Source organism: Salarias fasciatus, chromosome 23 (genome assembly GCF_902148845.1).
Source record: "Salarias fasciatus chromosome 23, fSalaFa1.1, whole genome shotgun sequence".
Lineage (NCBI taxonomy): Eukaryota > Metazoa > Chordata > Actinopteri > Blenniiformes > Blenniidae > Salarias > Salarias fasciatus.
In genome coordinates this window covers 7233112-7258210 of record NC_043766.1, presented here as the reverse complement: position 1 = coordinate 7258210, position 25099 = coordinate 7233112, and the positions used below count along the sequence as shown (strand labels likewise).

The window sequence follows — 25099 nt, the reverse complement described above, 5'->3', positions numbered from 1 at the left end:
TTTTACAGTTCGATTTAAGCTATACAACAGATCAAATTGTCCTACCTGTTTCCTTTTTTTTTTTTTTTTTTTTTTTGCAACATTAACATAATAGTTGTAAAGGTTAATATTCATCTGGGCAATAGAATGCATATTTAACCTGTTCAGTTGTGCATTTGCTGAGATTATATAACATGCATCTGAATATATCTGTATATTGAGACAAATACACAAAACACAAAGTGATCTAACATACAGAAAGATATAAAACATATTACTTTGAAGCAAACTTCCAAATGGACTTTAATTTTTTTATCTCAGGTTTCAGGTTTAATTTAATATCACAGCTGTGGATCAGGAGGGATTATGCCCCTCGGGAATATGATGATGTTCCGCTGAGTGTGTTCTTGAATGCATATATACATGTGTGCATACGTACATCACGGACAGGAACTTTTCTGTGGATATTATTAGGTTTGAGGTTAGTGAGAGGAATTTGTCCATGGGAAACATTCAGCATGGGTCTGCCTCATCACAGTTTCAGCCTCATCGCAGGCTTGCTCCTACTGTCAGGTAACGTTGCCCTGCTTTTCTTTATTGCCTAATTATTTGTGATCTAACCTCCAGACGCAATGAGCTCTGATGCAGAAACAATTATAGACAGCACTGTTTCTTTGGGTAATAAGCACTGTGACCTGACTGGCCGATGAGAAATTAGGCAGCAAATGAAAAACAAGTGTAGCTCATGCATTAGAAATACTAATGCAATAGAATGGCTTTGCTAGAAGTCATGCATCTATCTGCCTTTGCTTGTCTTGCAAAGTTACAGTTTGGATCATAATTATTGAAAAATGCACACTCCAGAAAATACTGGAGCTTGACTGATGTGTATCAGGACCTTTAACTTATCAAAAGAATGTATCATACTCTAATTGAAGAAGTGATACACCTTTTTGTGTAGAATTATCTAGAAATGTTGACTTAACCCTCCAAAGTAAAAAACAATGCTTTTTTTCTTATGTGGCTTCTACCAGGAAAATAAAATGCCTTGTCGTGTTGCAAGGTTGAAAGAAACATAAAACAAATCTTTTAAAGTCAGAATTTAGTTTAACTAACTGAATCTAACTGAAGTGAAATGCATGTACTGATAAATCCTTCACCTCCAAATAGGATTTTTTTAAACTGACATTTTCAAAACACTAGTATATCAGAAATGTAAATTCAAAAGTTCAAAAGTTGGTGTGTTCTTTGTTCTTCTTCTACTTATACTGAATATTTCATGATTAAATCAATAATATGTGAACTACATTGCTTTGGAACTTTTCATCATATTGTCTCTGCCAGAAAAGTTTCCAGCAAAGCTTAGATTCAAAGCTGACGACCTTCAAATCATCAGGCGAGCGTAACGTTACGGCTCTGGAGTCTCTAAATCATTGATTATTGAAAGGCGTGATTAAGGTCAGACGAAGGCGATAGCTTTTCAAGAACCTGTTCTGTCTGTGGTCAGTGTCTGTGTGTTTCAGCAAACTCACATGTGAAGAAGGACACAGCGGTCCAACCTATGAGTCAATGCAGGCTGTTTTTGACCTCAAACCCTTCAGGCCAGCCGTGAACCTCAGCAACCCAACTATTGCTAACATATCCTTCACCTTGTATGCTGTCCTCGGGGTGGTATGTCTCCTTTGTTTGTTTGTTTTTTAGTGAGTCAGCCCGTGCACATACAACAACAATGAACGAAGAACATGAGACATTAGGTCTGGAGAAAAGCCACTGCTGTTGACAGGAAAGAGATCAGATGAATTTCATGTGGCTTCACATTTATTAGCTGGTAAAAAAAAAATGTCTCAGTATTCAATCATCACAACATTGAAAAGTGGATTTAAAATTGTCTTAAAGCAGCACTCACTTTCATACAATCTTCTGTTGCTGTTCACTGTATTCCAGAATGAGAAAACCCAAATACTCAGTACCTTCCTGTGGCTGAGACTGGTAAGTAAATGCATGAAACACAAACACTATTAGAAGCATTTAATATGGTAAAATAAGCAGCTACATCATTTAATACTCTTCTGAAATATGCTGCAGTACTGGCATAATGAGTTCCTGATTTGGGACCCTGAAGAATGTGATGGTGCAACAAGGATTTCTCTCCCTGTGAAGCATCTCTGGTCTCCAGATATCATTGTTTATGAGTTGTAAGTTTTCCAGATCTAAATTTTCTTTAAATACTAATTTTGCAAATACAATGTGAAAATACGTTTGTAGTTTTGAAGGCATTGCATAGACACAGCTTACACACTGAGGATAAACATACTGAATTTACTTCAAAATTTTAACTGTGTTAAAAAAAAAAACAACTTAAAAAGAGGAAAAAAGCTATTTCCTCAACTAAAACAATTGCTGTTTTAAAAACCAATTGCATAAATTTAGTTACAGCTAACTATTTTTGTTTTGTTTGAGTTTTTTTTTTTTCTCACAGCAAGTTATATTTGTACTTCAATATTACCAAGACTGTCTGAACCAGCTGAGATGTTGCACAGAATATCCCACAATTTAGCATCATGTCCAAATGAAGAGCCAAACAGATCGAGCCTCGAGCTCTACATTTTTTTTTTTTTTTTTTTAATGATCATAGCACTCTCCCCTCACAGCAAGAAGGTCTGGGTTGAAATACTGGAGTCTGAGGTCCTTTCAATGTGTGCATAGGTTTGCTCTGGGTATGATTATAATTTAAAAGAATTGGGCTAGTAGACAATGATTGAGCAGCAGAGAAACAGAGTAACATGGGAAAATATTTTTGATAACTTTAAACATCTGGATGCCTCAACATGTCTGATACAAGCAAAAAGAGGATTACTTGTAGCATTTAGTGGCAATATCAAAAACAATATGCACACATTCACAGCACTGTCAGCTGGTTTTGAGTCAATCACAGAAGGGGGCTATTGCGCCCCTATGTGGGGAAAGCAGGCAAAGACATCCCTGAATATTGAATTAGGTCAGTAGTAGCACCATTAATTTGAGTTACAGAAGCCCGAGTAAAATTCAGATGTAGAAATAGGTCACATATTTGAATAACATCTGTAATTAACACACACACACACACACACACACACACACACACACACACACACACACACACACACACACACACACACACACACACACACATACATATACACATTTTTGACCCATGTATGAAAGACTTCAATATAAATGAAAGGAATTTAGAATTTATGCCTTCTTTGCTTAGTTTCAATATTGATAGTTCTTCAAACTGCAATAAAAAAGTGTAATATATTGTATTTACATTCACAGTGGGAGTAATTGAAATGTTAATGTTGTGTCTTCAACCCTGCCCAGTGTGGATGATGATGTTTCTCAGGCGTGTCCTTACGTCTACGTTAACCACACCGGACATATCCGCTGGGACAGGATGCTGCGGCTCGTCTCTGCCTGCAACCTGGAGATCTTCAGCTTTCCTTTTGATGTACAGAATTGTACATTTACCTTTGGCTCTTACATGCACACCAGTGAGAAAAAAAAAAACTTCCTTTCTTAACATTACCAAATCATAGCATATGTAAACTCCTTTACCAGTATTGAAAAATCAACATGATCATACCAAACTATAGAACAGGTGAAATGAGATGTGTAACGAACGAATATTCACAAAATTGAATGGTCTGGTTTCCTTCACTGTTGCTGTCTTTCATAGTACGGGATGTGAGGGTGAGTCCAGCCTTGACTTTTAAAGAGATGTCTGGAAACTCCAAACGTTACCTTGAAGCCAGTGGAGAGTGGGAGCTGGTGGATATACTGGGAGAGACCTCCATCCTTCAGTTTGGAATCGACGAGTGGGACATCATCACCTTTTGGGTCAGAGAAAAGCGCTTTCACAGACATTTTCAGTCAAAGTATTGTCAAAATTTTTATTTTATTTAATATTTGCTTCAGTCTTGATGTCAGGATGGAGTCATATTCATCACAGCAAATTGTGACCCATTTCAACTGTCGGCTTTAATTGTTCTGCAGGTGGTGATAAAGAGGCGTCCGGTGCTGTATGTGGTCAACCTGCTGATCCCCAGCTCCTTTCTCATGCTTATTGACATCCTGTCGTTCTACCTGCCCCCCCACAGCGTTGACCGTGCCTCCTTCAAAATGACACTCATCTTGGGCTACACAGTCTTCCTGCTCATCATGAACGACTTGCTGCCCAGCACAGCAAATGGCACACCTATTATAGGTCAGAGGTTTCAAACAGCTGTTTCACAATATGGAAAAGTATCCCAAGATACACAACTTTCCTTCTCTGAAGAAGAGTGCAGTCTTATCGGGGAGTTTTTGAAAGCTACAATCCTGAGTGATTTTCCAAAAACCTGAGATGTAGTAAATTATGACACAAACACCCTTTTCAAGAGCTTTTTCTTTGATGTACATAATCTGCTGTCTGATTTTTTTTCTTTTTTTTTTTTTTTCTGAATATGTTTCAGGAATTTATTTCTCAGTGTGTCTGGCTCTCATGGTAATCAGTCTTCTGGAAACTGTTATCATCACCAATGTCCTCCACCACAGCTCCATGAAGTACCAGGAGGTCCCTAATTGGGTCAGAGTGGTTGTCCTCAAGCATATAGCCAATCTCATTTGTTACCGCTGGCCTGATGATGTCCAACCCCCATCTGTAAAGCCGCAGAATAAGACAGTTGACTCGTCCAATGACAGCTCAGGACCGTGGATTATTGAACCAGCCGGCCAAGCGCCCACTGAACAGCCAACCAGCAACCCACCTACACACAGTGGAGCCAGTGAGTATTGCTCCACCATATCATAACACTGTTTGCACAGCACCTTATAGCAGAGCAAAAACAATCCAACGAGTAAAATGTAATTTAAAAAAAAGAGATGAACAAAAATAATAATAAAAGCAGGACCAGACATATGCAAGTTTCTCGTAGGAAGATATCTGTAAAATCTTAAATGTTACCATAAATTGAGAAACTGATATCAAATCTAAGTATTACACAACTTAGTGAGAAGGATTATTTGGCCTGGATTGAAGTACGGCAAATGTGAAATTTGTATTGAAAGGACACATTGTGTTTGCAGAAAAATGTATTTTGCTTTAGTAAACCTATGAGTGCAAAGCACGTACAAAGATTTCACAAATGAAAAGCATCTAAGTAACATCAGGAGAGTCATGACAATGGATTCCAATAGCTATTAGTTAAACAGCTTATAGTGTGAAAACCATCAGGCGGTTTGGCATTCAATAAAAAAATTATACTTGGTGCGAAATTAATCAAATCTCTGCAGACTTGGTAGGACTGGAGTGGCATCCTCAATCTGAGACACATATGAGCTGAAGCGCTAATAGAAAATTTCACAAAGAATTCTCTTACTGTTGGAGTATTTGTAAGAAATTGTAATAATCTTGCAAAATCTTTGGATGTAATCCTGTGTAATCCCTCTTTTCCGGTGTTAGGTATATCTGCTATGCCAGAGCTTTCGCAGATCTGTCAGTACCTGGGCGACCTTCGGGCTCACCTCACATCCCTACAGAAGGAGAGTGAGCTGCAGGACCAATGGTGTCATGTGGGATATGTCCTCGACTTCTTGCTTTTTAGGATCTACCTGCTGCTTATCACCTTCTACGCATTAGTCATCATCTCCATGTGGTGTGTCTGGATTAGCCAATCCTAAAAATGTGACCATGAACCCAGACATTAAAAAAAAAAAAATATCATTGTGTTGTGTAATGTTGTTCCTGATTAGCAGAAAATGTGCTGTGCAATGTGGGTGGTTTCCAAGCAATACAGAATAAACTTGTTAATTTATTGGTCGGAAAACACAGATTATGGATTGTAAAATACAAGCATTTTGACTAAATACTGACTGACTTTGATTTGAATACATCTAAACAGACTAAATATATTAGTAGATACATAAGTGTTTGTGTAATTTGGGACAAAGTCAGCTGTTAGCTGACGCTTTAAGTAAATTGGTGTCTTTTCTACTGAAGCTCTGGCTTTGTGTGTTCACACTGTATGTTTTGAAATGACAATTTGCTTTGACGACTGGACTAACCTTGACTTTTGTGCTTCACATACTTTCCAGTTTTTCATTTCAAAAGCAGTACCATAGCTACAGGTTTTAATGGGTAAAGACATAGAATATTATAATTGGGGTTGACGCTTGTGATTTAATGGCAGATTTAATCACAATAAATTGCCTACTGCAGAAAACCACAAAATTCCAAAGTGTTGACTTATTTCTTAATAATTTGTGAGCACATCCTGATTTTTGTTTATTGTTACATTCATCCCTGAACTGGGCGCGTGGCCCTCTACTGGCCTGTTAAAATAAAGTAGCTTTACCTATGACATACATACATAAAATGCACACATAAAACAATGTATAAACAGTTGAAGAGCTGCACTGCTGCTGTCTCTCTCTCTTGCCCCTGATCACTGAGCAGCTGGCAGAGTTAACACTGGTGCTCATCTCTTTTCCACAATAGTCCTGTTAGATGTGGAAGGTGTGCCTCATTAATCTTGAAATACTCATAACAACAACATGGCTGATATTTGACTTTAATGAGCGGTGAGATTAGCGAGTATCTGCAGCATATTCAATGCATTAGGAACCTTAAACAGTTGCTGATCTTACATTAGGATGTGTGCTGCTGTATGCATGTTGTTCATTTATCAGCTTGTCTGTCGCCACTTCTTTTTTTTTTTTTCATTGCTCATTAAATCTGTTTGTTTCAGGAAGTGATAATATTCAAACTGCAAAGCATCTTCTATTAAACTGATATAGCTTTATGAATGAATCAATACTCGGTCTGAATCTCAATCACTTGAAGATAATATAACTGAGTTCATCAGTTAAGACACATTTCAAAGAATGTGTTCTACAATTCCATTTAGCAGACACTTTTTTCCAAAGTGATGTACAATACTGGAGGCAGTTCAGGGTTCAGTGTCTTGCCCAAGGACACTTCAACATGCAGACAGGAGAAGCCAGGAATTGAACTCGAACTCCCTCGATTGTGGGACGACTGCTCTCCCCACTGAGCCACATCGGCCCGTCAGTCCATGTGTTAAAGTACAATCTAACTCATTACTGAAGCGAGAGAGCATCCTCAGCCCCGAAGAAAAGCCATCAAAATTCAATATAGCATGATTTTTCCCCAAAATATCCAAATTAGATGACATGTTTGCCATTTGAAAACAGGACACTAAAAGATCTACGTTCTACGTTCTGTGTTTTCAGAAATTCATTGTGGGATGGTTACAAAGGTTATGTTCACTGCATGAGTGGCGCAGTGTTTAGAACCACTGCCTCATTGTGGGCTCTAGTGGACTTGACATATGAGGTTTATTTGTCTTCCTTCTTGATTTGGGGCTCTGAAGTTGCTGTCGGTCTGTGTGGGTCGCTGTGTGACTGCTTGATCTGTGATGGAGTGTCTTAATAAAGCAGGCATGGAAGATGAATGCATTAGTCAATCAATAATGGTAAAATGAATTTGAGGTCTCTTCTATCTATTGAGACAATTAAATGGATTGACAAACTGAAAATTGATCATCTCTGTGTGATGTGTGTGTGTGTGTGTGTTTTCTATGTGTGTGTGACTTCAGCATAATCAAAGGACTCCAGTAAAGACTTCATTAAAGACTTTTATTTATTTTGTACCAAAATAGGCAGTTAGAGCAGGGATAAATATTATAATATGTTAATATGTTAGATATAGATCCATATCTGTAATAGATTCTTTGCATCGGTGCTTTACTCTAACAGACAGTGGCATGGTCCCCCGGCACAAAAACACAGCCAGAGTCATATAGAGAGTCAGATTCTGTCATCTGATAAACACCACTCATCTACTTCAATCAGTGAGGATAACAGATGGAGAGAAGTTTAGTTAAGCTGGACATTCTGCGAGGAAACATTAAAGCTTTAATCACACATGTGGTAAAAACGGTGCATCATTTGGATCTAAGCGCTACTCTCATGACAGAACAGTCTTTCTGTATGTCTCTGGTCTCCAGTCAGCTTGGAGAAGTAGCCTCAGGGGGGCTGAGGGTGAAGATGGGTAGTCAGTGGCTGACAAGGTCCATACAAGGGGCTGTGTTACCAAAAGCATCTTGAATGTTACACGTAAAAACGGGATTCTCGTGATGATTCAGTTTACAGTCCAATTCTTGACCTCAGCACTCATCCGAGTTCTTGTGTCAACTGGTCACACTGAGTTTTTTTTGCACAAATATCAAGCATTAGATTTCCACTTTTACTCAGCAGATGGTCCTCACAGATGTCTACTTTCAACCCTGAATGATGAAGTTCTGGCAAAGCTGATCGAGAGTCGACATACACAACATGATTTGAATTGAAGGTGATTTAGATGATGTAAACAAAGTCATGTTGACATTAACTGATGGCCCTGTCAGTTCTTGTTATTCAGGGAAAACTCTGACCCACTGTTTCATCAATGGGATGGTGTAAGGTGATGTTAAATGAACCAAAAAAAAAAAAAAAAACACCCTTCCATTTTGGAAATTGACAGCATCAAATGTTTGTGGCCAAAACCTGCTGGCCCATGAATACCAATGATCATATTGTTTAGTCTGAACAAATGTTGGACTAGAGCCCTGTTTCAGTAGTCTCACTGCACCTTTCAGCAAAGAGAGTAGACATTTGTGTGATCATATTGAAAATGCAACCCATATCTGGATAATATCAACAAAGGAAATAAGCATAGGTGTTACATGCATAAACATACCGAGTGCTGAGGCCATACATGGGGACCGTTATAGTAGTCATTTACATGAGCTGAAACCGAACTCTCAAACAGAAAGCTCAGCATGGAAGAAAAAAACAAAACAAAAACAAAAACATGTTGGCAAAAATGCTAATGCAGCGGATTAGTTCATGTTGCTAGCAGGTTTCACTTCAAAATGAGCAGTGGCATACAGTAATATTGTCCAAGAACGTTGTTCCTTTAAACCAGCATATTGATCACTGCAATAAAAGTGAGTGCATCATATCACCATGCACCGAAAGAAAAGACCCACCCAAAAAAAAAAAAAAAAAAGTTTTAAAACACTGGAACGGTATCAGCCCTGTCGCACAAAGATGCTTTTAAGAAACCAGCCCTCATTAGTGCAACTACAGTAAGAAGGAAAGCTGTAATGATGATGCTGATGATTATGATCATGATAGCGATGATGAAGATGATGATACACTGTTAAATGTGGAGCGCTTAACTATGTCTCAGTGATGTGGAAGGAAGAGGAGGAGGAGAGCAATGAAGCTACGAGATAGAGAGGAGGGAGAGGCAGTGGATAGAAAGGCAAGAAAAAAAAATCCCTTATGGGAACGAAAACTCGGAGACAACAATCAAAAGTACTTATTGGAAAATTTCACGATTGAGTAAAATTTAGAACCTATGTGAAAGACAGAAGCCAAAATCTCTCACTTTTCATTATGCTCACGAATTAAAGCTACTTGGAAAATGAATCTCAGATGATTTGAGTATCTTAGAGGAACACCTGCATCTTGAATGTTACACGTGAAAACAGGATTCTCGAGATGATTCAGTTTACAGTCCCATTCTTGACCTCAGCACTCATCTATCTACTTAAAGGTAGAAATGCACATGACAAGAAGAAAAGTGTGTTCTGACTGCATTTGTGATCCCGTCCCATACAACTCTGCCGCATGAATACTTCATTAGATTCCGGTCATTACCCAACTTTCCTTTTATGAATACTAATTGTTCATCATTGTAGCTTGAGCCTAATTTTCTTTTATTCCATCCAGTTTTCTTGCTGTATACAGATACTTGGATTATTTCAGTTTAAGGGATATAAGGCTTCTGACAGACACCCAATGGAGCAGGTGAGGATGAGCCCAGATTCTACTCTCAGATTGGTTGTTTCTACTTGGGAGCCACATGTGAAATTATAAAGATTGTTTTGAAAGAGTATTAAAGGTTTTGCTCACATCACTTGCCTAAAACTGGGGAAGATCTATGAGTTTTGGTCTCAACTCATAAGAGTAGATTTTTTTAACATGATTCTCAGAGGTTTGATAAATAAAGGCCCAGAGCCTTGGATACTCCACCACCACCATTAAGAGGCTGTATACTCATTTTTTAATCATTCAGTAACAAAACAGTGATGGAATACATTTTACTTTACTTAGCTAAATATAATCTAATTATTTTTTTCCGTTTATACTTTTCAACCATTTAGCAATGCCTCAATCACAAAAAAAAAAAAAAAAATCTAAATCAATAATTATTTTTGTTCTTGCTAGATGTCTAACCAGTAAAGTTTGATTTTGCCTTCATGCCAAAAAGCTGGGGACCATACGTTACTTTCACCTCACATCTAAAATCAGCTGAAAGAGAAAAGGAGGAAATGAGGGAATGAGTTGATGAAGGAGATGAGAAAACTGTGGAGAAAGACAAGAAAGACAAACTCTAAATGTGCATGATGCCGTGAGCAGAGACAGACAGGGAATCAGGAGATCAAGATTTTGTCCCAAAAACATGCTCTTAAAGCTACAGCGTGCAAAAGTCTGCCTCTTGGTGACAATATTATCATTACAAACCCATACATGAATGCATTACCCTTCGTTAATATGAAAACAACAACGACAACAACAATAAGAAGAACAATAATGAACTAAATCAGATAATGGTACATGTCGCCTTGATTTGAAACCACCTCCTTAAACATTAAGGAACTGAGCTGTATGACGATCCACCAACAGGCTGCTGGACAGACATGAGCTTCTCCCGCTTCAGGGAGCAGCAGTCCCAGATAGTCCCAGCCTCGCCCCGCTTTGTGTGCTTGTGTAAATATGCACATGTGTAGAGATGTGTGCGTACAAGAGAAGTAGAGGGAGAACGAGAAAGAAAGAGAAAGAGAAAGAGAGAGAGAGCGGAAGCAGGCCGATAACAGAAAATTAGACAAGTGTAGAGAGAGCAATGTGTGTGTAAATATGCTATATGTGTATTGTTTATTCAGAGTCGCTCCTTCGTGGGAACCCAGATGTATGGACCAGATTGCTCCTCGATGATCTGCTTCACCTGTGCGTAAACTTCTTCCAGAGTTGAGCCCTGAACGATACCTGCAATCAGAGCAATGGAAGAGTCAATGAAATAAAAGTACTATCTATCTATCTATCTATCTATCTATCTATCTATCTATCTATCTATCTATCTATCTATCTATTACAACACAGTTCAAGATTTTTGTGCTTTTTGCCCTTTACCCAGCATAGTGACCTCCGGTGAATGAATTTAGAAAAGCAGTTGCTTTGATCAAAATAACTACATTTGAAAATTCTTGTATACGTTTTACTTCATGTGAGGTAGAACGGGCCCTGAACAAGCTTTTGTACATGTAGGGCTGCCACAGTGTGAGTGTGTTTTACAGGTAACTAACCGGTGAAGTACTCTGTGAACTCCTGCTCCAGTTTGACAGCTCTGTCAAAGGTCTTCCTTGCCTGCTCCTCGGTGAAACGCTTATTCATCTCTCTGCAGAAGCAAATGAACAAGAGGATTAGATAAATGAAATGCCACAACAAGATATGGGCTTAAAAACTGTTTTCCACACATTTATATAAACTAAGTGACCAAACTGATTTGAGCTCCATTGCTGTGATGTTATGATTTTTGACATTCGTTGAAGTGGAATTGAGATGCTGCACTAACCATGCAACAATCATTTTATATTGTATTTTGAATGATGCCTCAGAAAATAAACATCTAACAAGTGTTTTACAAAAGAGGAAAATATACTCTGTGTTCACATGAATTTAACAAGCCTTGGCAAATTTACAGTGTCACTGTGTATGTTCCATTTTCATGTAAAACATGGCAGTTTTGCAACATAAATTATCGGTATTTTTATACTGGACTTATTAATGAAAAGAAAATATCGGCATGAAGTGATTTAGAAAAATGGATAGATTCATATTTGCTATTTTAAACTTAGAAATGTCATTAAGGTATAATTTAATGCCATACATTTATGATGTTGTTGCACAGTCACATTTGGATTTTTTTACATAATGTTTAAATTATGTTTGACATGACGTTTCTGCAGTTGTGACTTAATCAACATGGTCATAGTTGACAAAGTGGTGTAAATGTTGGGATATTTAAGTCTTTGTAGAATGTCAATATGCTCCCATCCATAGTAGTTTCTATTGTCTATTTGACGACAGAGCTCAACAGAGGCTAAGAAATGTACTTGCAGGTTAAACTCAATATTGTCTGTGATTTGGAGGTGGTCTCAAAATGTTTATGTTACTTACAGAATGTTGTCAACATTGCGTGGTCTGATGAGGATAGCGATGGGATGGAGGCCTGCCATCTGGAGACGCTTTATCGCATTCCCTGATACATCCAATATGCAGTGTTTACCCTGACAGACGGACAGAGAGAGAGACAGTACATGTGAGGTACTCTGCCAACAGTCATTTACTCTGCTTCCTTTGCAGGACTTGCCCCTCATTTACCTCCAAGCAATCCTCTATTCACCGTGCGTCAGTCAGTCTCACCTTGTCAGCAACCTCTCTGACGGACTGTATGCTCGTTCCATACAGATGATTGTTGTACTGTCCGGCCTCAATGAACTTGTGTTCCTGTATCTCCCGCTCCATGAGCTCTCTGGAGGACATGAAGTGGTAATCTCTACCGTCCACCTCATAGTCCCGCCGTGGCCGTGTGGTGTCTGAGGATGAGAGTGTTCACATGTTACGCTAAAGGAAAACATAGTATCAGTGTCTCAGACTGTCAACAAGAAGCCAGCATTAAAAACAGTCACGATATAACCACTGATAGGATAATGTAATAAATAGGATATTGTTTTAAATGAACCATCCATGTTCTTGGTGTGAATTAATTTACAAGAGATGTCATCTGAAAATGATTTACCCTTTATATTACATTAGAGCCAGATCTGATCTATTAAGGGTTTGTAGGTATGAAAACAGAGTTAAAGTAACCCAGCATCCAAATTCTATTCAACTCATTGGCCTTCATGAATGTGAAATATCGGTATGTTATCCATACATTAAATACTGTGACGAGTTTATAGTAATTGATTAATGTACAACATGCAATGAGATGAACAATGTCTGGTAACATTTGCATAATTTGTAGGTGTTTTTAATGCATCTGAATATAGGAGGTACAAATCGGCTCAGCATTTAGCAGCAACGCTGATGTTCCAGTCAGAGGCATTGATTCACCTGGCTCTACATAAGTTGCAGCCTTTGATGTGATTCACAGTGGATTCATAGTTGATGACTTGTAGAGTAAATTAGAATAGAGCATTACTTTAATAATCCCAAACTGGGAAATTCTGGAAAATGCATGCAAACTGCATGTATAATCTATTTGTGTGAGCATGTAAACTACCAGTCCTTTAGCTGCAGATCAACTTGGGAGCTTGTTTATCTTGCCTGGAGATTTTTGAGTCAACACTTTTTGATGTTCTGGAGAAAATAACAAACTTCCCTGGGAGGGGAGTAATGACTTTAGCTCATCTGAAACAATATTAAGTCATTAAAATGGCCATCCAATTCCCTTCAATTTATTTTTAACTTAAAAACTAAAATAAACATAAAAATAAACTGATATTGAGCTTGAAAAACAACTTCTGAATTAAACCAAGAGTTGTTTAAATCATCATTATAAACAACCCCTGTCTCCAGTGTGGCCTCCAATACAAAGTTTATGTCGCCTGTACAGCTTGTTGACAGATTATACGATGATTTGGAGAAACTCACGTGGGACGCAGGAGCCAAACTTGTCGGGGAACTCGGAGATGAGATCGTCGTTGACCCGATCCTTCATTGGTCCGAGTACGATGACTGGCCGTGTGTAATTAACTTGAAAAGCAAAAATGAAAAACTTAGTAACGTCATTCACATTGCCAACACTAAACAGGAAAACTGTTTCCCCTTTTTTTAATAAAACCCTAATAAATCAAATACATGTAAAACCTTGATACAAATCTGTGCTAACTGACGTTGTAAATAGGGAGAAAGTGTAAGACATTTAAACTTGATGTGTTTTCCTTTAGTAGAACTAATCTTATGCATGTTTAAGACGACGGTCATTATTTCCTACTATCTGAGATAGATATTCTAAGAATTTTCTGCACTCAGTTGATCTGACTGTTCATTTAGCACCCTGATAATAGTTAATAGCAAAGAAGCTGCAGCTATTCAGTTTTATATCAGATTGATTAAGAGAAAGCCAGCCTACAATTGTATTAGTTTACATATAAGATACTCAATCATTAGAACTGATGCACTAATTTTCTACATTGGATTGTGCATTGGTGGCCTCAGAAATTCCTTTTTGAAACTTAATAATTAAAATCCAACAATAAAATTATATAGACTCAATTAAAAGTATTATGGTGATCATAATAAATACTCAATATCGAAACAATTTGTTTTTAATTGGCACAGCTTTCTAAACTTACAATTTGAACAGTGTAATTAAAACACATCTTCAAGGAGAAGTTGGATTTAACTTTATATTCATAATCAAAGTTGGGGGGATCTTTTTTTCAGCTTACTTTTTTCAATTTCACTGTAAGGATATTCAGGAGCATTACTTTCTCAGAACAACATATAAAGAAAAAAAAATCTAAATATTAAGAGAAGGGTGATGATAAACAGTTATTCACTGACCTTCCTGTTGCATAACAGGCTGGTAGGTAAGGAAGGCTTCCTCCTGGCCAGCTGCTTTCAGAAAACAGAAAATAGCAACATACTGTAGTAACTGACGGTTCTGTGACAAATCACACTCGTGTCTCCTCTACGTTCAGAACAAACTTCTTCAGCAGCTCTGGCAAAGCAGGCTGGAGAAGAAAAGAAACAGCAACTCGCACACAAGCACTCACATGCACAGAAAACAATATACACGGCACACAGACACACAGGTGCATGTACACAGGACAGACTCGCAAGTACACACAGAAAAAAACACACGCACGCAAACACACGCACACGCACGCACACACACACACACACACACACACACACACACACACACACACACACACACACACACGCACACACACACAGCTGCAGCCGCCTCAAGTAGCTGAGGCTTGATAGAAGTGGCAGAACAGAGAGGAGAGGTGAGCAGGAAGAGGGAGAAAGAAGCCGAGGGAAGAGGGAAAGACAGAGGAGGGTCTAGACTTACAGGAACTACTCTCACTATCGCTGGTGCCAGAGGTTACCAGCTCTGGAAGGACAAGACAGGTCTTAGTCAGCAGCGCGCACACACACGCACGCACGCTCACACACACACACACACACAAACGTTCAGCTACGAAGACGTGCACACAACAACATACATTCAGTGACAATGCTCATTCAGAAAAAAGCATCAACAAAACATTTTTCAGTTTTCAAAACTATTTCATGGGAGCTCCTGCAACCCAGTTTCTTTCTGAGTCCACAGATCCATGAGAGGATGCAACAACTCTGTTCAAAACATGATTCATTAGGCCAAAATGTCAGTTAAACATAATGAATATTTATTTTCCTGAGAAAGAAGGTGAAAACAGACACCGTTGTGAGAGTTTTGACAACTGTGTCAAAGTCTCAAATTTCTTTTGAGATTTTTTTTTCTAAAACCAAAAACTAGGTAATATGTCTATTATCAAATCTTAGTCTGTTGTCCACATTAACACTAACAGAAAACACATGGTGTAAAGTGCAGACATACTGACAATGTTCATGGATTTATCATGCTGGCAAACCAAACCAAAGTCAATAGTTGTCAGAATTTTTCATTTCACTTTTATTTTAAACTCTACTATAAAAGTTTTGCGTGGAAAAAAGAATTTTTCCAAATTAATCTTCCCCACTTCATTCTCTCACCTCACAGATGTCTTACACTTGAGAACGGCCTGTGAAAAAAATACCAAACCAGGGCCAAACCTAATTAAAGACCTCAGCTTTTGTTTCCCTGCCTTGGCAGAAAGAACCCATTTTGCTGTAACTTACTAATATGTGGATAAATTGAAAGCTATGTGAAAACTGATGCTTCTGTGCAGAGAGTAGATTAGAGGTTTGGAAATGGAAGATGTTCATATTACGTAGCCTTGAAGAAACGTAAACTAATGCACTGTTCACTTCACTCTCCATCTTCTTCAGTCGTTCCCCAGTGAAATAAAACATAAATCTTTTTATTTTTCACTCTGCAGAAGCTTCGCTGAGGCTTGGCAGGGCATCCAGTTACATACACTGACCAGTGGGTGTCACTGATGGTGAGAGCGCCTACCTTTATCATCCTGATCCTATAAAGAGTGAGAGACAGGGAGGTAGAGGGAGCGAGGGAGAGAGAGAGACAGAGAGAGAGAGAGAGAGAGGGAGCGAGGGAGAGAGAGAGAGAGAGAGAGAGAGAGAGAGAGAGAGAGAGAGAGAGAGAGAGAGAGAGAGAGAGAGCAAGCATTATTCATCATATTAAAAAGCAATAACAGCACCATTTTGCTATAAGCACAAGTCATAGGTTAAGTGCAGGCACGCATGCACAGGGAGTCTATTGACTAATACTCAACTTTACCTGCAAAGAATCCCTCTCACTCTGAAAGTGTATGCATTTCATTGTGTGTGTGTGCGTGTGTGTGTGTGTGTGTGTGTGTGTGTGTGTGTGTGTGTGTGTGTGTGTGGGTTTGTGTGTGGGTTTGTGTGTGGGTTTGTGTGTGTGCACTAGTGGGATCATTTTTAATTATCATCTCCTCACTATGCCGGGTGGCTGATTGCAGTGCTGCTGATTCATGCGGTGTGAAGAAAACAGAGGGAGAGCGTGAGCTGACAACACAGAGATATCAATAGCTCCCGTTAAACCTGCGTGTCAGATTTCATCATCACATGGTGTGAAGTGCGATTCAAGTCACGTTGTTGTCTCATCTCTGAACTTAAACTGGAGTTTTGCACCCAAATAATGAATGCAATGCATTTTTCAGTGTATTTTTAATTTGTCCTTAATTAATAGCTAACAAGCGCCGTTGCTCCAACAAGCCAAAGGTGGGTTGACCCAGTCACCGTTATTCAGAGATTCATTAACATGCTGTTTGAGAAGATCAGACGAGCTGTTACAGTGATGTTGCAAATAATTATAATTAGAAGTAAAGAAGCACAAGGGCGGGATGGATGAATATTTCCCAGTGGTTTTGTTTGATTTTAATTAATGTGGCTGGAGGTCATTTTGAATAATCCAGCAAAAAAATGCACAACTAAAAAAATGTAGTTTATTCTGTGGTTTGTCACTGACTAGCAAACACTAGAGAAGGTTTGTGGGGGTCCAGTGACTATTGCCCCCAAAGCCCCAGTCTTACATATCATCCCAGTCCAGTATTACTCAAGTATTTTAAAACTGCAATTTGAAAAATTTAATGGTAGGATTGTACTAATATTCATTCCTCAGAACAAATGGACTGTATCAGTGTGTCTCAGTGTGGTTGGGTTTTTCTCAATTTTCTCAATTTAAAACAGAGTAATGTCAATGTTTTTGTAATATTAAGATCAAGACATTTTCACCTTGAAATCAATTACGTGCCGTGGCTTAAAAAAGACTTTTTGGTCTTTAGAAGTTGTGGCAAAAATTTACTTCTGTTCGTCGTGATGTGAAAAAAGATTGTGTCTATAGTCAAAACACAAATACCTATGAAATTACAGACACACTGCAAGTAAAATGAAACTCACTCAGGTGCTTCCTGGTGAAAATATACTGTCTTTAAAATGATTACAGTAGTTTTTGAAGCATTTCATGCTCTTGCAGCAGTATATTCACAGCATATGAGTTTGTGATAAATCAGCTTTAAGTGTTCTAACACGAACTTTAAATTTTTTAGCAATGTTACTGATTAAGTGTTTTAAATGTACTATTTTATTGTTTAGATAAATATCTTATTGTTAAAGTTACAGTTTTGTTTGTTATTTTATCATTAAATTGTTTCCATTTGGTCTCTTAAAAGTATTTCCAATCTTGATCCCTTAGTTTTGGAAGTCACTTTTAAATGTTTCAATTCATTAATCTCAACAGTATCTTCATGCAGATTATTTGTTGATTTTTTCGTCCACCCTCCCACACCTCGTATATCCCTGATTTCACACTTAGTCTGTATTTAAAGACTTGACCTTTTACCTTGGATTTTTTATTTTTTTTGTCACTCAGTTATTATTATCTGATTTACTAATAAAGAGAAGTGACAATCCTATCTTGGATGACTTAAAGCAGAGTTGTTGAATGTTTTTGCAGAAGTGGCCTGCTGGAGATATGTTCAAGCTGCTTTTATCCACTGTGACAGACAGTCAGAGTTTAGAAGACATTTTCTGCTTTTCTCAGCAGCTCTCTAAACAAATCTGTCAGCAGCTGCTCTTAATGAAGCAGTGATGTGCCTTCAGATGATTACTGAGGGTTTATCTTGCACTTCACTGAATTATTTAGGGTTTTGTTCTTTTGCTTTTGTTCTAAATTTTATTTTGCTTCGTTGCTTCATTCTTAGTAGGCTTCAAAGAACACTGAGCCACCATGTAGTCCCATAATGAAGCATTTTATGTTACAACTACGGGAGCTTCAATGTTTTCAAAGCACATATAAATACAGTTAATACATTAATAACCCTTTTGCCTTACATTTAATGACAAATTGGTTATTTTCTCATCAGCCCTTCCAAAACATGGCTGAAGAAATATGATTCCAGAGCTTGATCCTCATTTTGATTATTATCAGTCAGTTAAACAAAGCTATGTCACTGTGTGTCAGAACTGTCTTTGTACCTGCTGTAACACCATGCTGACTCATGCTAACCCATCTCATCCAGATTTGATATTCTGAATGCACAGAAACAGATTAACCCACATTTTCCATGGTATTATTATCTTGTCAGGAAGTCTAATTTGAGAATATGTCTTCTGGATACCTGATATTCAGTTTTCTTTTCTTAAGTCCATTTTATACAGAGACTTTTGACTTATAGAATTTTCTCGAAAATGGTTTTGGAGTCATGGCGATGAAGTATGAAGGATGAAGTATGCCTGCCAAATAAGACCTTTGTAAAACTTGATCCTTATATTAGGATTTACTTTGTGGTTTTAAGGCAGTTTTAGGGCTAATGGTAATACTGACACCTACCGATCTGTCCTGAGACCGTGAGGTTCTGACCGTCTTTAGTCTCGACCTCTCCTTCTTCTCTGCCCTGCAAGGAAAAGAGGAAAACGACAAGATGTTCAGCACAAGAATTTGAAAGAAATGTTTTCCTCCCGACGGCTCTGCTCCTACTGTGGAGACGTTTCTATCTCCTGAGTTTAAATTTAGATTTGTCACTTCCTGTGCTGGGCTATTTCCTGCTGTGATCAAATCAAACGCCAAAATTTCAATTACTGTGAAACTCTGGGAAGAGCCGTTGTAAAAAAAGCCAAAAGTGTTTTAGTATAAAGTCTTGTAGACTTTATACTAGATGAGTGTCCCTTTGATGATCGCCTGCAGAGTGGTCAACAAAAACAAGAACTGATGCATTTCAACTGTAGACTGTCTCACGCCAGAGGTCACTGATGGTATCTGAACCCTGAGAAGTTTTAAAATGAAAGAGTAACCTCACTGAATAATGTCTGATCTGCTTTGAGCCCTTTCTGAGGTCAGAATTAAGAAGACGGCAGAAGTGAAGGAAAGTCGATGGAAAAGAGACGAATTGTGGGAAGTGGGACCGGAGGGAATAGGTGAGGACAGTCTGAAGGACAGCCAATCACCTGAGAATAAGAAATGAAAATGACAAGAGAATAAAGGAGACTGCATTATAATAGGAGGGAGAAGAGGAAAAGATGAGCCAGTGGAGAAGTGGATCAGAATCACTACAGAGAAAGAAAAGTACAAACAGAAAAATGAGGAAAAGTAGGCAAATGATTACAAAAAAAAGACGAAGGATGATCAGAAAAATAATAAAAATATAAGAAAAATAGTAACAAAACAAGAGACGGCAAAGGATGATGGAGATGAGAGGGCGGGGCAGACGTGAGGTGAGGGGAAAAGTTCAGAGACAGAAGCAAGGGAGAAGAAGAGATGACAAAGAAGCTGAGCAGACAGACAATACTTTGATAACAGAGGAGACTGAAAGGGTGGCATATAAAAAGAGTGAATCTGGCTGATTCTCTTTCCTCACAAAATCAGTCATTACCAAATCATACTCCACTGTCATCATCACAATATCTTGGATTTAAACGACTCCTATGTCACCCAGAATAATGTATTGTTGCATTATGTTTAATAGTTCATGTAAATTCAGTTAATGCCACAGCTTCAGGCCTTTTATTTGAATACAGTTTTTGATTCGCTTCAGTTCGCCAGCCTGTTTGATTAACAATGTCTATTAATACCCTTCTACCAAACTCGTGGGTAACACCCTCTCTCCGCTCCATTTACTCACTCCCACTCATTCTTGTTACCTCTGATTCTGATTCCTTACTTTCTCTCTAACTCTCTTCAATCCAGCACATCTTCACTTCCCAGCCTCGTGCTTTTCTCATTTCTCCCCTCCCTCTTTCCACTCCTCATCGTCACCTTCCTCAGCAGCCAGAGGTGGCAACACCACTTGTGCTAAATTGCCTCCTTCTTGCACTTCGATATACCTATCAGCATCTGTCCGCCACCTTCTCCACAGAGGACAGACACATGGAGATAGCGGTGGAGAGAGGCGAGAGGAAGGAGGATTTCTCAGTTTCCATCACAGGGTAACATTCAGCTGAATCTACATAATGATGATAACTGCAGTGACATGAGTCAGGAGATAAACGACACTCGATTAAAAAAAAAGAGGCTGCCAAGCGTCTTAGCCTTCAGTCTATAGCTGTACCAAACAAAATGCTACAACATTTTCACAGAAGTCAAAACTATGTATAAACTGATTTTTTTTCTTCTTTTTTTTTTGCAAACAGTTCTAGGAGCAGAACCCAAGGATAAAGTAAACAGATTCAGACTTTATCACTCCTGCTTTTTTTTTTATTTGTTTGTTTTTTTACTGTGAGTGATATATTTCTAGCTAATTTACCACGTAATGAACCAGAAGTGTTTGAACAGGTCAAGGAAGCCCATGTTTTCTTACATTTCTAAAATAACATTTAGAAATAAACAATAACCCCAACAATAAATAAACAAATATAGAAAAACAGTGGAGACATTTCACCACACTAAACACCAGACACTGGGACACATGACATAGGATTACACGACAAATGGCAATGTGCCTCTCAAACCGATACACCACTGTAGACCATAGTTTAAAAGATGAATTAATGTCATCCACTGAACTCTTTCCTATTAACAAAACCCCACATTTCTGTTGACTTGTCTCATTTTGTGTTGTTCTGTTTGTCCCTACTTCCTTAGAAACTATCACTACAGGTGTCTTCTTCCTGGTGTTTTGCTTTGTTTGGTAGACACTGCTCGTATGTATTTTTATTGTGAAGGAATGCATACTGTTGTGAGTATCTGGACAATATGTAAATCATGTAATTAGGTAAAGGAGCCAGCCACTATCGTTTCTGTGAGGTGATGAGAACAATCTTTATGTTAAAATGTTTGTATGAAATGTAATTCACTGTTTTACCACCAAGATGACGAATGCTATCGTAGGAGGGGTGGAGGTCTTGTGGCTGTAATGACAGACTGTGATTCTCCTTGAATTAATTCCCCAATGAAACGAGAACCAATAAAATCAACCGCCCACATCCAGGTGTGACAACTTTGGACTCTGACCTCCGGCGGCTGGGAATGACTCCGACTTCAGGGCAGTTAGGGGGTGGGGGGCTGAGGTGGCGGGCAGACCACCACTCCTCTTCACCAACGCTGCTCACGTGGAGGATATCGCCAAAGTTAAACTGCAGGGCCTGATTTGGTGCGCTCAGATCTGCTGCGCTTCCATCATAGTCGAACAATGCCCTGCAGACACAGAACAAAATAACACGTTTACTATAAGACAATCACAGATATTCAGTACAGAACAGAGGCAGACGGATGACAATATGTTGTGTGTGAGTCAAAACAGCTGAGTACAGCTCCTGGCCCCTCTACACTATTAATTCATGACCTTGTCTGTGTAGACCTACCGATATGCATATGTACACAGTTCTACACATCTGTCTGTGAGTTTTTGGTCCGTGCGTCACTTCGTTGCGTGTCGTGTATTTAAACAGCAAAGTGTCTCTGTGACCACGGAGATCCAAACCTATCCAGAGGGAAAAGACCTGGAAAAGTAGGCCAGCAATGTGTGCCTGTGTGTGCGTATCCAAAGGAACTGGAGCTGAAATAACCGGCATCCCCTAAAGTCCCCACTGCCTTCATCAATAAAACAGAACAGAGACAGGGAAGGAGAAACCTGACAGTGAGACAGAAAAAAATCAGACAGAGAAGTAGTCGCAGACAGGCCAGCAGAGATCTGGAGATCAGCACAAAAACAGACCATCTCTTCATTTATTGACGCTATAATGAAGATGAGAAAAGAAGGATGAGAACAAAGGACAATAGAGTGTCAGTTTAGCAACAAATGCAACCGTCTGCAACAGGCTGGATGTTCAGGAGCATCTTCTTAGTGGAGAAAAGAGTGCAGGACAAGTTACATCGTTTGAACCTTCTAAGTATACCTTATATGTATTTTGACAGGAGTAAATCTCTTTTCTTTTTTTAATTGAACTAAATCAAGCTGCCCTCTCATAGTCTAATGACAACAATCACTTGACTTCAACATCTAAAAGACAAAACAAAAAAATTAAAAAATCTTAATTGAGAACTGAATAGGAATCAGTCTAAATGTCCAATTTCACATCCATCCATCCATTTTTGGACCATAGAGGTACCCAGAGAAAACCCCCACACATGGAAGAACTTGCTAACACCAGATGTCTCTTTGAAGTCCGTCCTGCATACCGCCATGATCATTCACACTTGGAAAGATGGCTTACAAAGATTTTTTTTTTCTTAATGAAAAAATGAAGAAAAATCGATTACTAAATATGCATTAAAAGAAGTTATCTATGAAATGCATACAACGTGTTCACAGCTTACTGACATGTAAAGATCTTTTGTTTTTAAATAACAAAAATAATTTATTATTAATTTTACAGAAAGATATAATCTGATGGGACTGTTTTCTTTGAGAAATCACTGATATATAAACTACAGTGAAGAGTAGATGTACGTTCTGCAGGAATATGCAGCTTGCATGTCACTCTGATTAAAGCCATTGCAATAAGTGCAACTCAAAATCAATTACTGGTCCTCAGTATGACAGGTGCAGCTTAAATCCAATTGCTCGAATGAACGGGCACACATTAATTGCTCTAGCGTGCATAAGAAACATAAAATTACCCTACATACTGCAGTTCCCCGTGTGTATGTGTGTGTGTGTGTGTGTGTGTGTGTGTGTGTGTGTGCATGCACAAGCAGATCTGCAGAATTATACATCCAGGAATTTTAAATGCTGAATACTGTCATTAATGCTGATCTTGTTGTAAAAGGCGAATACTCACAAAACTACACATACGATACAAAATGCACAGGTATGGTGATTCTGCTATGAAATATGATTGAATTTTTTTCAAAAAGACTTCACAGAATAGCACGGTGAATGTTAGTTTGAGTTAAGTAGGAACAACATTGACATGGCAATACAGATATTTCATTGAAGGCAGCCTTAAACAACAGTGTGTAATTAATCCTAATGTAACAATGCATTAGGATTGCCATTGTTACAGATCAGATGTACAAAATTTCATGCAGACACACACACACACACACACGAAAAATAAAATAAATAAATTTAAACACTTCCACAAACCGCAAAAGACTTTACAGCAAGCACACTGATGAATGGTGTGCAGAACCACTGAGTCCACACATGTGTTTCGGAATCAATTACCTGTTCCTGCAATTACAGTCATTTCAAGTCCCTTGCAGAAGCCTCTGAGGATTAACTCCACAGAGGGAACGCATATTAATTACAACAATGTGTTCATGTCAGAAACAGTGGCAATTTTGAATATTACACTAGAGTTGGATTTGGCACAGATTGCAGCCTATTGTTCGAACAGCGCTGCAGTAAAATGTGATACCGAGCACAGTTCAGCTCATACAATGTTACTGCTTATCTGTGCTACATTTAAAAGCTGAAAACACCTGGTGAAAAAGGCTGTGAGATGGCCCAGTCTGATATAAATAAATGAGTGAGTTCCTTTTCAAAGTACTCATCTTTTTCAGTCTACCAGACAACACATTAAACTTGAAGTCTGTAATGGACATTAATATTTTGCAGGAGAAAACCAAAAGGGCACAACCCGCCACTTTTTGCCTGCAGAAGAATTTAGCTCACCACAACAACTGAGACGGTACAGTTTTGCTTAAATCATAATCTGAAAATCTATTTGACTCCCACAACATTATATTTTAAATAAATTCTTATTAGCATTACATATGCTCAAGTGTTTGCAGTATGTACCTTTATGCTGTTACAGGCAATAATTCTGAGCTGAGGTAAAAACAAACAACCAAAAAGAAACTCACATAGTCCTGAACATATGTCAAGGTTATTTGTAGATCACAACAGAATTTGCCCCAAAGGCTTTTACTGTTTGTGTAACATGTAGCCATTAAGCATTCTCTGGCTCATCCCCAACTACCCTTAAAAAAAAAAAAAAAAAAAAATCAACCTTTAATAAGAGAAATGCCTAAATGGCAAGTCAGACTACGCTCTATTCAAAATCGCCCCTGAACTACTTGACACTAATACTTTCATATTTTTGGAAGTTGGTGTTCTGAAACATTCTAAGATATTTGAAATCTGATATCTGCAACAGAAATCAGTACATTGTGGAGAGCTATTACTATTCACTGCACAATGTGATCCCTATGCATGCAATCAGATTTTGTTATGACTGCATTGATTGACAGAATGTAGTTAAGGGAGGGCACTGTGGAACTGACTGTCATTAATAAACAAACTAATGGAATCAAGAACCGTATAAAATACACCGTGTAGCTTCAGAGAGGGCAAAACCTTTTACCATACACTCTGCAGCAACATCTGCC

At 38.4% G+C, this 25099-nt stretch overlaps 2 protein-coding genes across 7 annotated transcripts in view; one reads left to right on the top strand and one right to left on the bottom strand.

Annotated features, from left to right (window-relative positions):
• Positions 1-497: 497 nt before the first annotated feature.
• LOC115381998 (5-hydroxytryptamine receptor 3A-like) lies at positions 498-5679 on the top strand. The gene is made up of 9 exons (XM_030083642.1): positions 498-552; positions 1487-1650; positions 1924-1968; positions 2065-2174; positions 3343-3512; positions 3698-3858; positions 4015-4225; positions 4473-4784; positions 5462-5679. Exons 1-9 carry the CDS (start codon positions 498-500, stop codon positions 5677-5679), a joined length of 1446 nt encoding a protein of 481 aa, XP_029939502.1.
• A 1956-nt stretch (positions 5680-7635) lies between these two features.
• Positions 7636-25099, bottom strand: part of LOC115381725 (discs large homolog 1-like protein) — a 114830-nt gene continuing 97366 nt past the window's right edge. For 2 of the 6 annotated variants that reach the window (XM_030083304.1, XM_030083299.1), the window contains 10 exons: positions 21776-21958; positions 19160-19223; positions 16304-16319; positions 15218-15259; positions 14701-14751; positions 13786-13887; positions 12553-12725; positions 12307-12416; positions 11433-11524; positions 7636-11115 (listed from right to left, as the gene is read on the bottom strand). In XM_030083304.1, coding sequence (XP_029939164.1) covers positions 11009-11115; positions 11433-11524; positions 12307-12416; positions 12553-12725; positions 13786-13887; positions 14701-14751; positions 15218-15259; positions 16304-16319; positions 19160-19223; positions 21776-21958 — 940 coding nt within the window. In that variant the 3' untranslated portion in view covers positions 7636-11008. Of the gene's footprint in view, positions 11116-11432; positions 11525-12306; positions 12417-12552; positions 12726-13785; positions 13888-14700; positions 14755-15217; positions 15260-16303; positions 16320-19159; positions 19224-21775; positions 21959-25099 lie in introns of all 6 variants that reach the window. The other 4 variants (XM_030083302.1, XM_030083303.1, XM_030083300.1 and 1 more) reach the window with 3 other exon arrangements.

Excerpts from the sequence above, each read along its gene's own strand:
- LOC115381998 (XM_030083642.1), top strand. The coding sequence starts at position 498 with ATGGGTCTGCCTCATCACAGTTTCAGCCTCATCGCAGGCTTGCTCCTA. Across the intron at positions 1,651-1,923 it reads TGTATGCTGTCCTCGGGGTG|AATGAGAAAACCCAAATACT; the intron begins GTATGTCTCCTT and ends ACTGTATTCCAG. Across the intron at positions 1,969-2,064 it reads CCTTCCTGTGGCTGAGACTG|TACTGGCATAATGAGTTCCT; the intron begins GTAAGTAAATGC and ends AATATGCTGCAG.